General features: G+C 43.0%; 1 protein-coding gene across 3 annotated transcripts in view; it reads left to right on the top strand.

The window, feature by feature from the left end:
• LOC143975807 (receptor-type tyrosine-protein phosphatase kappa-like) overlaps nucleotides 1-13,653 on the top strand; it is a 228,823-nt gene that overhangs the window by 176,012 nt on the left and 39,158 nt on the right. For all 3 annotated transcript variants that reach the window (XM_077478356.1, XM_077478354.1, XM_077478355.1), the window contains 3 exons: nucleotides 904-1,058; nucleotides 3,587-3,722; nucleotides 11,730-11,879. In XM_077478356.1, coding sequence (XP_077334482.1) covers nucleotides 904-1,058; nucleotides 3,587-3,722; nucleotides 11,730-11,879 — 441 coding nt within the window. The remainder of the gene's footprint in view (nucleotides 1-903; nucleotides 1,059-3,586; nucleotides 3,723-11,729; nucleotides 11,880-13,653) is intronic.

Here is a 13,653-nt window from a genome sequence, read left to right as displayed (position 1 = left end):
CTTTTGTCTCATCGCTCCACAGAATGTTGTCCCAAAAGTCTTGGGGATCATCAAGATGTGTTGTGGAGAAATTGAGACGAGCTTTGATGTTCTTTTTGCTCAGCAGTGGTTTTCTCCTTGGAACTCTGCCATGCAGGCCATTTTTGCCCAGTCTTTTCCTGATGGTGGAGGCATGAACGCTGACCTTAACTGAGGCAAGTGAGGCCTGCAGTTCCTTGGACGTTGTTGTGGGGTCTTTTGTGACCTCTTGGATGAGTCGTCGCTGCGCTCTTGGGGTAATTTTGGGCGGCCGGCCACTCCTGGGAAGGTTCACCACTGTTCCATGTCTTCGCCATTTGTGGATAATGGCTCTCACTGTGGTTCGCTGGATTCCCAAAGCTTTGGAAATGGCTTTATAACCCTTTCCAGACTGATAGATCTCAATTACTTTCTTTCTCAATTGTTCCTGAATTTCTTTGGGTCTCGGCATGATGTGTAGCTTTTAAGGATCTTCTGGTGGACCTTACTGTGTCAAGCAGCTCCTATTTAAGTGATGCCTTGATTGTGAACAGGTGTGGCAATAATCAGGCCTGGGTGTGGCTAGAGAAATTGAACTCAGGTGTGGACAACCACAGTTATAGTATGTTTTAACAAGGGGGGCAATCACTTTTTCACACAGGGCCATGATGGTTTGGATTTTTTTTCAACTTTAATAATAAACACCTTCATTTACAAATTGCATTTTGTGTTTACTTGTGTTGTCCTTGACTATTGTTTAAATTGGTTTGATGTTCCGAAACACTTAAGTGTGACAAACATGCAAAGGAACAGGAAATGAGGAAGGGGGCAAACACTTTTTCACACCACTGTATATATGAAAGTCTGCCAACACAGTGAGTCTGATGTATGTTTCCGTGGTCTCAGGTGCAGTCCATAGCACACGTGATGGTGGAGCAGATCCATTACCTCCGATGGCCGGACCATGGAGTGCCCAAGAACACATCAGACATGGTGCAGCTTGTAGAACTCATGAACAAATGTAACCCAGCCGGATCAGGACCTATCATTGTACACTGCAGGTAAAGGAGGCCTCTACTGCCGTCATTCTTCAAGCTGACCTTTTTAAGAATTGCATTAACGCACTCCTGAAATATCACAGTATACAGAAACGTTATCATTTTTTAGTAAGGTTCCACCTTTTAACATTCAATAGCCAACCTCGAGCTCCAGGCAGGGACTGTACCTAGATTGAGATGATGTCGTCACATAAATGTCATAATTTTCCTCATGCTCCCGGACGTTTCTCTATTTCTCCTAGAATCCTTTCCTCCTGGCGGCGGCATTTTGGCAGGAAAAAAAAAAAACGCTTGCCGCTTGTAAACTTATTTAACGCGTTTCGTCATGTTTAACCACTTCAGGACTGAGCCTCTTTCTGAGATTTGTTGTTTACAAGTTAAAAACAGTTTTTTTGCTTGAAATTACTTAGAACCCCCAAATATTACCCATTTTTTCCCCCTAGAGAATAAAATGGCGGTACAGTAGGTCTCTTGTCTCCGGGATTCTTCTCCTAGGGGCAGCAGCCCCAAGAGTCCTGGAACTCTCCCTGACAAGAACAATATGTTCAGGCCTCCTGTCTATTTATCACCCTACCAGCCACCTTATGGACTTCCCCTTCAAGAAATTGCCCAGGGTATGATAAATATTCAAACAATCATTTGAATCCCCTTCACCGGGGCCGTCTTTAATACTGATTGGACCCTGGGCAAAAAATTTCTTGGCCCCCCCCCCCCCATTCAGTTTTGCTCTCCACCTGCTCTGAGACATACAATAAATAGCAGCTAGACTTAAAATCAGTTTACTGTATCAGATCAGGCAGCAATTGCAGCATATTATTACTGCTTAATGACTGGTTGCTAGAGGTTACAGCACACATTACGGCTCACTGATTAGTTGCTTGAGGTTACAGCAAATTATTTCTGCTTTTTAATTGGTTACTAGAGATTACTGTAAAGTAATACTGCTCACTGATTGGTTGCTGGAGGTTACAGCACATCATCTCCTCACTGCAGGGGAGCATGATACACATATGAATGCCACCTTTATTTACATATCAATGCTGCCGGCCACATCTATTTACTTAGTAATGCCGCCACTATTTACATATGAATGCCGGTTATTTACATGTAAACACAGGGTCTGCAGGTGAGTTATCTGTACACAACAATAGGGCAGAGCTGGGCAGCATTAGTACCAGCACTTCACACTGAGATATTGGGACTAAAACTTCAAGGGACAAGGGAATTTACACTGGGATAGTTGGCAAGTATGAGGGAGCTGCTTTGGGCCTCCCAACAATGACAGGGCCCAGGGCAGCTGCCCCTTTTGCCCTTCCTTAAAGACAGCCCTGCCCTTCACTATGCTCTGGAACCTTCTTCCAGAGGCAGGGGAAAGCAATCAAAGTCTCACCTCAGGAACCCCGATCAGACCAAAACAACAACCACTTCACTCACTACAGTGGAACCACAAACTACATTTATCTGGTAACCTAACTAGGAGGGTGCTACACCAGTTATCTAAAAAAAAAAAAAAAACATACTTCGGCCTCAGCCTCTGCCGCTTCTGGGGGGCACAGGCGAGATCACCATGCCTCCTGACAGAGCTGGAAGCTGGAAATTCTGTGAGAATGCACTCCAGGCCATTGCATGAGAACATTCTTGTGGGATTTGAATGTCCAGCTCTGCTAGGAGGCCCAGTGATGTCACACCATACCTACAATGGAAAGGTTGATGGACAGGGCCGAGATACATTTCTTTTTTTAATAAACAGTTGAGCAGCGAGTTTGCAAATAGAATTTGTGTTGAGGTCCAAGTACATGAGAACATGGACCTTCCATGGCAGTCATTATCAACCAGGGTTCCATGGAACACTTGGGATTCTTCAGAGGTGTCCGGGGGTTCCTTGAGCTGATTAACCTCCTATTTGATGGTTCCAGCATAGTTCTGAGGCTGACCAACGCCACTTGGCAGAACCAGAGGCACGTCAATAATGGTCTTTTTATCTATCTGTATGAGTGGATTTCTGACCAACTTTGTAACGGTTGTATTCTTCCCACCAGCCACCAATAGGAAGCATGTTTCCCAATGATCTCCCAAGAACTGGTTTTAGCAGCAGCTCCCTAAGACCTGAAAACTATTTTAAGGGTTCCTCTGGGGTAGAAAGATCGAGAAAGGCTGTTCCATGACACATGGAGATCCAGTTTGAACCTCTATCTGCAGGCACAGAATAGTTGTTGACCTCTGTGATTGTCAATCACTTTTAATCATGTTTGGAGACCCCAAAAATTAACCCCAAATCTTTAAAGGCTTATGGCTTGTTACTTGGAAAAAAAGAAGGCATTACAATGAGGACTGGGGAAGAGACCTCCATAATCAGGTAGCGTCATTAATTGTCCAGCAGTTGTGAGAATTTGGAAAGGACATTGTGTGGTGACACACAGACTGCATAGAATAGATAGGTATGTATATTGTAATCAATTCTTGGATATTGTAATCAATTCTTGGACTGATGACCGGATTATTTAATCTTACCCAAAGCTCCTTGTTTGCAGTGCCGGGATTGGCAGGACGGGCACGTTCTTGGCACTGGACATTCTCTTGAAGAGGGCACGTGAGATGAAGAAGGTGAATGTGTACAATTGTGTTCTAGAGTTACGGAAGAGGCGGGTAAAGATGGTGCAGGAAAAGGTGGGTTCAGGTTTTCTTGTCCTCCTCTGTCCCCTCATACTCCATGTCACCAATTGTTGACATCTCTTCCTGGCAATAACCCCTCATCCTCTCATTGGGCTCACACTTATGCCCCGTTCACACGATAGGATTTTCCCACGGAAAATGTTCGATGGGAACTTGTTGTCAGAGATTCCGACCGTGTGTAGGCTCCATGGGACATTTTCCATCGGAATTTCCGACACACAAAATGTGAGATCTGGATCTCCGATTTTCCGACAACAAAGTCCGTTCTTGTAAATTCCGAGCGTGTATACACAATTCCGACACACAAAGTTCCACGCATTCTCGGAATCAAGCAGAAGAGCCGCGCTGGCTATTGAACTTAATTTTTCATCGTACGTATTATACGTCACCGCGTTCTTGACGTTCAGAATTTCCGACAAGATTTGTGTGACCGTGTGTATTCAAGACAAGCTTGAGCCAACATCCATCGGAAAAAAAACATGGATTTTGTTGTCGGAAAATCCTATCGTGTGTACAGGGCATTAGACTTTAACAAACATTAAAGAGCCTACCGCTTCAACATGCTTTTTTTATGTGATTTTGATGCGTCGATGATGCTTTCTTGAAGCTTTAAAGAAGCTTGGCAAATGCCCTGTGTGTGTGCTGATTTTCTATTTGTTTTAAAGGGGCCCAGCTCAGTAGTACCCCTGCTCAGCAGATCCCCATCTTATTAGTACCATTGTTCAGTAGATCCCCTGCTCAGTAGTACCCCCAGCTTTGCTGATCTCCCACTCAGTAGTAACCCCCAGCTCTGCTGATCCTCTGGTTTTACTGAACCTCCTCTCTGGTCCCCACTCATCTCCCACTATATTGCTCTCATGGTGTGCACTATGTGTGACATTGCTAGTTTCTCTTGCTCTGTCCTCTCTCTAATGTTCCCACTCACCTTCCGATATAGCGTTCCAATGTTGCACACCACATGTGCCGTCTGGTAGCTGTTTCACTCCAGTCCGGGCCCCACTCACCTTCCTGCTGCTCCACACTTCACACCAGATGTGACGTCTGCACCAGACACTTCCAGAACATATTCACATGAACCGGAAGGGACTGCTGATGGCGTCTTTGCACGCTGAATAATAGCCCCTCAAAAAGCTGCAGGTGCTGTTGGGGAGCGCTGTCATAGACTTCTATGGAGGCTTTAGCGATGCTTTGAAGCACCAGGAAAGTGACACGGGGTATCATTTTTAAAGCAAAGCAAATGCAACGTGTGAACAAGACTGTAAGGTAGCCAATTTTATTTAGTGACGGGAGCTTTGATTGCCATTCACAGAGCTTTAACCACTTAAGCCCCGGACCAATATGCAGTATGTGTCTACAAAATAGGGTATAGTTTTATGGCATTTTTATTAATATTTTTTTTTTGTTACTAGTAATGACGGTGATCAGAGATTTTTATTGTGACTGCGACATAATGGCGGACACGTCGGACAATTTTTACACATTTTTGGGACCATTGGCATAAATACAGCAATCAGTGCAATTAAAAATGCACCGATTACTGTAAAAATTTCATTGGCAGTGAAGGAGTTAACCACTGGGGGGTAGTGTAGGGGTTAAGTGTGTGTGTTTTTTTTTACTGTAGGGGGCGTGGCTTGGTGTGTGACGTCACTGAACGTCTTTACATATGACAGGGAACAGACGATCAGTGACAGCCTCACTAGGAAGCACGGGGAGACGTTTGCTTACACTTACCTCTCCCTGTTCTTCAGCTCTGTGACCCGATCGCGGGACACCGGCGGCGATCGGGTCCGCGGGTCCTGTGGCCACGGAGCTCAGGATCAGGTTTGCGAGCGCGTGACCCGCAGCTGGGCTCTTAAAGGGCAACGTACCTGCACGTGCTTGTGCCCAGCTGTGCCATTCTGCCGACGTATATCGGCGTGAGGCGGTCCTTAAGTGGTTAAAAAAGCGTGTCCAATGCCACATTTTGAAGCAAGTATAAGAGAACAGTAGTTAGTATCCCAGAAATATTAAGGGGTCCATTTATAAAAGAAAAAAAATACCATTTATAAAAGAAAAAAAATACCCATGTGAATGTATCATCGTTCACGCAGAAGTCACAAAAAACAAAATACTGATATTCAGGTCATTTTTAGCAGAACAAGCCGTTATAGCTGCAAAGGGCGGAGCCAACTCAATATTGAACCCTCCGTACTAAGACTGGGATGCCATTAAAGTCCATGTGTGTGTAAAGGCAGGCGTGTCCCAACACTTTTGGTAATATAGTGTATAAAGAGGAAAACTCTGTGCTTAGATAAGATTATATGTGATAAAGTGTAGCAGCCAGCACTACAGGTCTTGATACTAACCCCATCAAACAAACATACAAAAACTTCCTCCTTGTGCTGCACACTAGCGCACTTCCGAGTCCCGGCTTGCATGATCGATTCACCTACGCTGGCCGTGCCCAACACGTTTCGTCACAGCGGACATTATCAGTGTGAGTGGCCAGATATTCTAGTAATTTTTCGCATTGGAAAACGTTACATTCATTTTGCAAATGCTGTGTGTTCATATGTTGTCAAATTGTATGTAACATATTTATTTAATATTACTATATGGAATCTGGTAAATATATGGAGAGGTGGATACAACATACTCTAAGAAGAGAAAATATAAGAGGAAAATTACTGAAGAAAAATTCATTTAGAACAGAAAATAGCCTAAAAAATCCAATCCTAGGAGAACACAGTCCAGAAGAGAAAGTACTCTAAGAACATTTGATCCTAAGACAAAATACCCTAAGAACATTTCATCAGAGGAGAGAACACCCAATAATATTCTGGATAAATCAGTGGAAAGTGAAAATAGTGCAATAAACGAACACATATATTAAAAATAAAAGATGTGTATATAAAAGCATAAACAATGATGATAATAGATATAAAGTGCTACTGTGCAAAGAGGTGCAATTCCCACTTTTATGATCCGGTCTAGATTATCAGTGACCCACTAATGCATAAATAAAGTGCATATGCATGTGCATAGCATCCAGTATTATATAGGATATCAATATTGCATTGCTGGGTTGTTCAAAGAAGTGCTCCTGTACAAGTGTATGGTATCCAAAAAGTCTATCCACATGTAATAAAGTTAATGCGATTATAAAACCGCTAAGTGCAATAAAGTTCAAGCGATTATAAAATTTAGAACAAGCCGTGGTGTCCCTCACTCTGGTGCTCCCCTTAGGTATTTAATGCTCACCTCAGAGTGTGCAAACTTGCAACTAAGCGCAGTCAAAACACGCATATCAACCACCTCTGGGCTCTTGTAGTTACACCGGAATCCGGGACTCATCAGTATGGTTCCTCTCATCGGGAAGAACATTTGATCCTAAGACAAAATACCCTAAGAACATTTCATTAGAAGAGAAAATACCCTAAGAACCTTCCATCAGAAGACAGAATACCCTAAGAACCTTCCATCAGAAGACAGAATACCCTAAGAACCTTCCATCAGAAGACAGAATACCCTAAGAACCTTCCATCAGAAGACAGAATACCCTAGGAACCTTCCATCAGAAGACAGAATACCCTAAGAACCTTCCATCAGAAGACAGAATACCCTAAGAACCTTCCATCAGAAGACTGAATACCCTAAGAACCTTCCATCAGAAGACCGAATACCCTAAGAACCTTCCATCAGAAGACCAAATACCCTAAGAACCTTCCATCAGAAGACAGAATACCCTAAGAACCTTCCATCAGAAGACCGAATACCCTAAGAACCTTCCATCAGAAGACAGAATACCCTAAGAACCTTCCATCAGAAGACCGAATACCCTAAGAACCTTCCATCAGAAGACAGAATACCCTAGGAACCTTCCATCAGAAGACCAAATACCCTAAGAACCTTCCATCAGAAGACAGAATACCCTAAGAACCTTCCATCAGAAGACAGAATACCCTAGGAACCTTCCATCAGAAGACAGAATACCCTAAGAACCTTCCATCAGAAGACAGAATACCCTAAGAACCTTCCATCAGAAGACTGAATACCCTAAGAACCTTCCATCAGAAGACCGAATACCCTAAGAACCTTCCATCAGAAGACCAAATACCCTAAGAACCTTCCATCAGAAGACAGAATACCCTAAGAACCTTCCATCAGAAGACCGAATACCCTAAGAACCTTCCATCAGAAGACCAAATACCCTAAGAACCTTCCATCAGAAGACAGAATACCCTAAGAACCTTCCATCAGAAGACCGAATACCCTAAGAACCTTCCATCAGAAGACCAAATACCCTAAGAACCTTCCATCAGAAGACCGAATACCCTAAGAACCTTCCATCAGAAGACCGAATACCCTAAGAACCTTCCATCAGAAGACAGAATACCCTAAGAACCTTCCATCAGAAGACCGAATACCCTAAGAACCTTCCATCAGAAGACAGAATACCCTAAGAACCTTCCATCAGAAGACAGAATACCCTAAGAACCTTCCATCAGAAGACAGAATACCCTAAGAACCTTCCATCAGAAGACCGAATACCCTAAGAACCTTCCATCAGAAGACAGAATACCCTAAGAACCTTCCATCAGAAGACCGAATACCCTAAGAACCTTCCATCAGAAGACCGAATACCCTAAGAACCTTCCATCAGAAGACCGAATACCCTAAGAACCTTCCATCAGAAGACCGAATACCCTAAGAACCTTCCATCAGAAGACAGAATATCCTAAGAACATTTATTCAGAAGACAGAATACGCAATAATATTCTATCAGGAGAGAAACCACCCTAAGAACATTCCATCAGAATAGAAAATAGCCTAAAAATTTTAATTCTAGGACAAAAAAAGCAACGTGAACATTCAATCAGAGTAGAAGATCCCCTAAGAACCTTCAGTCAGAAGAGAGAATACCCTAAGAACATTTGCTCAGAAGAGGAAATACCCCAGAATATTATATCAGAAGAGAAAACACATTAAGTACATTTAATCAGCGGTGAAACCACCCTAAGAACATTCTATCAGAATAGAAATTAGCCTAAAAAAAATTATTCTAGGAGAAAAAAAGCATTGTGAAAAAGTAGAAAATCCCCTAAGAACCTTCAGTCAGAAGAGAGAATACCCAAGACTATTCTATCAGAAGAAAAACTACCCAAAGAGTATTCAATCAGAGGAGAAAATGTCCTAAGAACCTTCAATCAGAAGAGAGAATACCGTAAGAACATTAATTCAGAGGAGAAAATACCCAAGAATATTCTGTCAGATGATAAATTACCCTAAGAATATTTGATCCTAAGACAAAACACCCTAATGCCCTGTACACACGTTCAGACTTTCCGACGGAGAATGTGCGATCGGATTGTGTTGTCGGAAATTCCAATCATCTGTGGGCCTCCATCGGACTTTTTCCTTTTTCTGTCGGAATTTCTGATACACAAAGTTTGCGATCTGGATCTAAAAATTTTCCAACAACAAAATCCGATCGTTTAAATTCTGATCGTGTGTAGACAATTCCAACGCAGAAAAGTGGCACGCATGCTCAGAATAAATTACGAGATGAAAGCTATTGACTACTGCCCTCTTTATAGTCCCGTCGTACGTGTTGTACGTCACCGCGTTCTGAACGATCGGATTTTCCGACAACCTTGTGCGACCGTGTGTATGCAAGACAAGTTTGGGCCAAAATCCGTCGGTAAAAATCCGACGGATTTTGTCGTCGGAAAGTCCGACCCGTGTGTACAGGGCATAAGATCATTCCATCAAAAGAGAAAATAACCTATTGGCATTTACTCTGACAAAAAAAAAAAACAAAAAAAAAAAACTGCCCCAAGAACATTCCGTTAGAAGAGAAAATACACAAAGAATATTCAATCAGAAAACAGAATACCCAAGAATATTCTATCAGAAGAAAAACGACCTCAAAAGTATTCAATCACAGGAGAAAATGTCTGAAGAACATTCGTTAAGAAGAGAGAATACCCAATAATATTCTATCAGAAGAGAAACGACCCCGAGAACATTCAGTCAGTGGAGAAAATACTGTAATGCCATGTACACACGACCGGACTTTTCGAGGGACTAGGTCCGACAGACTTTCGACGGAGTTCTGACAGAGTTCTGACGGACTTTCCGAATGAACGGACTTGGCCACACACAATCACACCAAAGTCTGACGGATTTGAACGTGATGACGTACGACCGGACTAGAATAAGGAAGTTCATAGCCAGTAGCCAATAGCTGCCCTCGCGTCGGTTTTTGTCCGTCCGACTAGCACACACACGAGCGGATTTCTCGGTAGGAACTGGGTCCGGCGGAAAAATTTGAAACATGTTCCATTTATAAAGTCTGTCGGATTTTTGCAAATCAAAAGTCCGCTGCAGCCCACACACGATCGAATGGTCCGCCGGAATCGTTCCGTCGGATCTTTGATGTTGAAAAGTCCGGTCGTGTGTACGCGGCATTAGAACTTTAGATCTAAAGAGTGAATACCCTACGAACATTCTATCAGAACAGAAAATACTGTCATTAATTAATATACTGATTAACCTTATAGTTTCTGTACCTCCCCGATAGTTCTATATATTTACATTTGTCGTAAAAAATAAAATAAAAGAACAGAAAATTAAAAAAAATCTAATTTCTTGAGGCCCTAAAGTGGACAGTCCAGGGAATTTAGAAAGAGGCATGGTGAGTTTGACCTACAGGTAAGCCTAGATTAAGGCTTACCTGTAGGTCCAAGAAATATCTCCTAAACCTACACGGTTTAGGAGATATTTACTAAAAGACAGTGACAGCTGTCTACGGCGCATGCGGCATGCCGCTGCTAACAGCGATATGCCGTTAGTGGCGGGTCCTGTGCGCATGCTCGGGAGTGACATCATCGATGCTCCGGTGCTGTGAGTGGCTGGAGCAGCGATACCAGGAAGAAGATGGACGCTCCGGACTACAGGGGACAGCGGTGACATCGCTGGCTCCTGTGTCAGGTAAGTGACACATGTAGCACTGCTTATGTAGCACTGAAAAACAGTAACAAACAAAACAAAAAATCAATATACCGTTTTAACGGGGAAAAAAAAATTAGCAGAAAAAATAATAGCAAAGGGAAGAGAAGGGGAAGAAGGTGTTACTTAGAGCTGATTAGGGTTATGTCATGATCAGAGTTCAGGCTTGGAGACCTGTAGCAATAGAAGTGGAGAGGCTCCCACTGACCAGCGGGTTAAGTACACAAGCAGGGCACCTTGGCGGATGACGCAGGCTCATCCGAGGTCAATGCATGCGATATGCCGTTAGTTGCGGCTCCTGGGCGCATGCGCGGGAGTGACGTCATCGCTGCTCCGGCGCCGTGAGTGGCCGGAGCAGCGATACCAGGAAGAAGATGGGCGCTCCGGATTACAGGGGACAGCGGTGACATCGTTGGCTCCTGTGTCAGGTAAGTGACACATAATGTGCTGCGATGCGATGTGATGCATAGTAGCCCATTATGCTTTACCTTTGCAGGGAGACAAAGAGGAAGTAAACCCATCAGGGTTTACTTCCTCTTTAAAGTTGACCAATTTTTTTGGTCATAATTTTTTGGAAAACAAAGAAATGTTAAAAAGAATATTTGAGTCATAGATATAAATATCATAGGAACATTTGATTTTGCACCATTAGCTGTTTAAATTGTGTGAAAAATCCCTAAAACAAATAAGCGAATGCTGGTTAACTCACATAGAATTAAAGTAAATTCAGGATGGTAGAAAAATTACTGACATATACTAAAAAGCTACAAAGAGCATTCAATTTGGCTTTTGCTGTAAATTTTGTATTCGATTGTTATATTAGTTTGGAACAAGGTTGCCTACCAAACCATAGTGCCGTGCTTTGCATGCCTTGCTGTTGGTTTTATAAAAGCTGGAATCTGATTGGTTCCTGCAGACACACTTTCTTCGTTGGAGCTAATTCAGTAAGTATGTCATTAGCGGTATTGTATGACATCATACTCAGTGATCATGTGACGTTCCAACTTTCAGGAGCAGTACATCTTCCTCTACAACGTCTTGCTGGAAACCCTTCTGTGTGGGTCCACCAGTGTCCCCGTAGTGAAGATTCAGGAACACATTCATCGTATGTCCGTAGAAAACCCCACAACCGGCATGGCCGGGGTTGACAAGGAATTCCAGGTAAAAGATTTTGGATTTATTTCCTTTTTTTTTTTTTTCTTCATTTCGTTGTTTTACTTACACTGCTGAGCCTAAAATCATTAAGGTGGTTGTAAACTTTTCCATATACCCAGCAAAATTACAGGTCTCAGATGATACACAGAGAAGAAACAAATCCTCCAACATAAGTTGTACCTGTTTATCTGCAGTCCCTCTTCTCTATATCCATTCAAAGTCCAGATTTTATACAGCTTGTCTGAGATTTCAGCGAGCAGGGGGGTGGGGGAGCTGAAGTCACACTCTGCTGAGCTCATTAATGAGCGCTCTGATTGCTGATTGGAGGGAATGGAAACACCCCCCCTTTACACAGGAACAGAGTTGAGGCTTCCAATCACAGGCTGGAGATCCCTCCCCGTCACCTTTTTTCTCTTGGTGTCAGGAAAACTTGTCAGAAGTGATTGAGGAACAAAGCAGAAAACAGAAATCACACTTAGTGCTCTGGGCTGAGACAAGTACACACTGTAGAGGTATGTGCTTTGTTCATATTTAATGTCTGAGGTTTACAAATCACTTTAGGTCTGGCTATCATACCTAAACCTGGTCCTCATGGTTCAGAGCAATTTTGGCATTTTTGTTATGGGCTTGTTTATTCAACAATAACGCTGCCATTGCTTACATTGGCAATGCCCTCTGAAGAGCAATTCACGGTGAATCGAGGAAGTTTGACATGTGGTGAGGAGGAGTTATGTCACCCCCTCATCGGCTTGTTCTAACCCATAAAAGCCCCCACCAACGTTGCGCCAAGGCCCTATTCACTTAAATGGGTTGTGCATGGGGGGTGGCATTGTCCTTTGAATGATACAGCAAAGATCATTTTTTTGCAAAGCCTTTTGGCTGCGGCATGTGTACACCTCCATATATCTGCCTTTGTCGTTGGGGGGGGGGACGAGGATCAACCAATCAACCCCACGCCTTTACCTTTCCCAAATGCAAGTGTAAATAGGCCCCAATACATTGGGGGTAATTTACTAAAACTAGAGCAGAAATTGGGTCAGCTGAGCATGGTAACCAATCAGCTTCTTCAGTTAAGCTTTGAAATGAAAGCCGATTGGTTGCCATGCACACCTGTAAACACACATAGGCATGCGGGAGTATAATTCTGCATGCAAATTCCTGCAATTTCTATAAGCGACTGTGAGCAGAATCTGTAGGCTCCCTAGCAGGGAAATACTCTGGAATTTATACTATATAGCCAGATATGACCATGTCCTTACTATATATATATATAAAAATATACATATTGTCCCATTTAAGATGTCAGTACAATGATGTTTCTGGAATAAAGCATGGCAATATTTTTTTGGGAAAGGCATTTCTTTGATGTATTTTCTTTTTATGTAGCACTGAAAAACAGTAACAAACAAAACAAATGAAAACAAAAAAAATCAATATACCATTTTAATGGGAAAAAAGAAAAAATAATAGCAAAGGGAAGAAGGGGAAGAAGGCGTTACTTAGGGCTGATTAGGGTTATGTCATGATCAGGGTTCAGGGTTGGAGACCAGTAGCAATAGAAGTGGAGAGGCTCCCACTGACCAGCGGGATAAGTACACAAGGAGGTCCCCTTGGCGGATGACGCAGGCTCATCCGAGGTCCAGGGTCTAAGCACTACCTGGTGTTCACCAGAGCTCTTAATGGGTTTTGCTGTGTATTATAACCAGGCCATGTTCCTCAGGAACACCCCACCATGAGGTGAGCAAGCCAGGGTCCAGTAGCAGGTATAGCAGTTAGAGAT

This window comes from Lithobates pipiens, unplaced genomic scaffold, assembly GCF_037356315.1.
Source record: "Lithobates pipiens isolate NorthernLeopardFrog02 unplaced genomic scaffold, aLitPip1_a1.2 Scaffold_13, whole genome shotgun sequence".
Lineage (NCBI taxonomy): Eukaryota > Metazoa > Chordata > Amphibia > Anura > Ranidae > Lithobates > Lithobates pipiens.
Note: the sequence above shows the minus strand (reverse complement) of the source record. Positions and strands in the feature narration are given on the sequence as shown.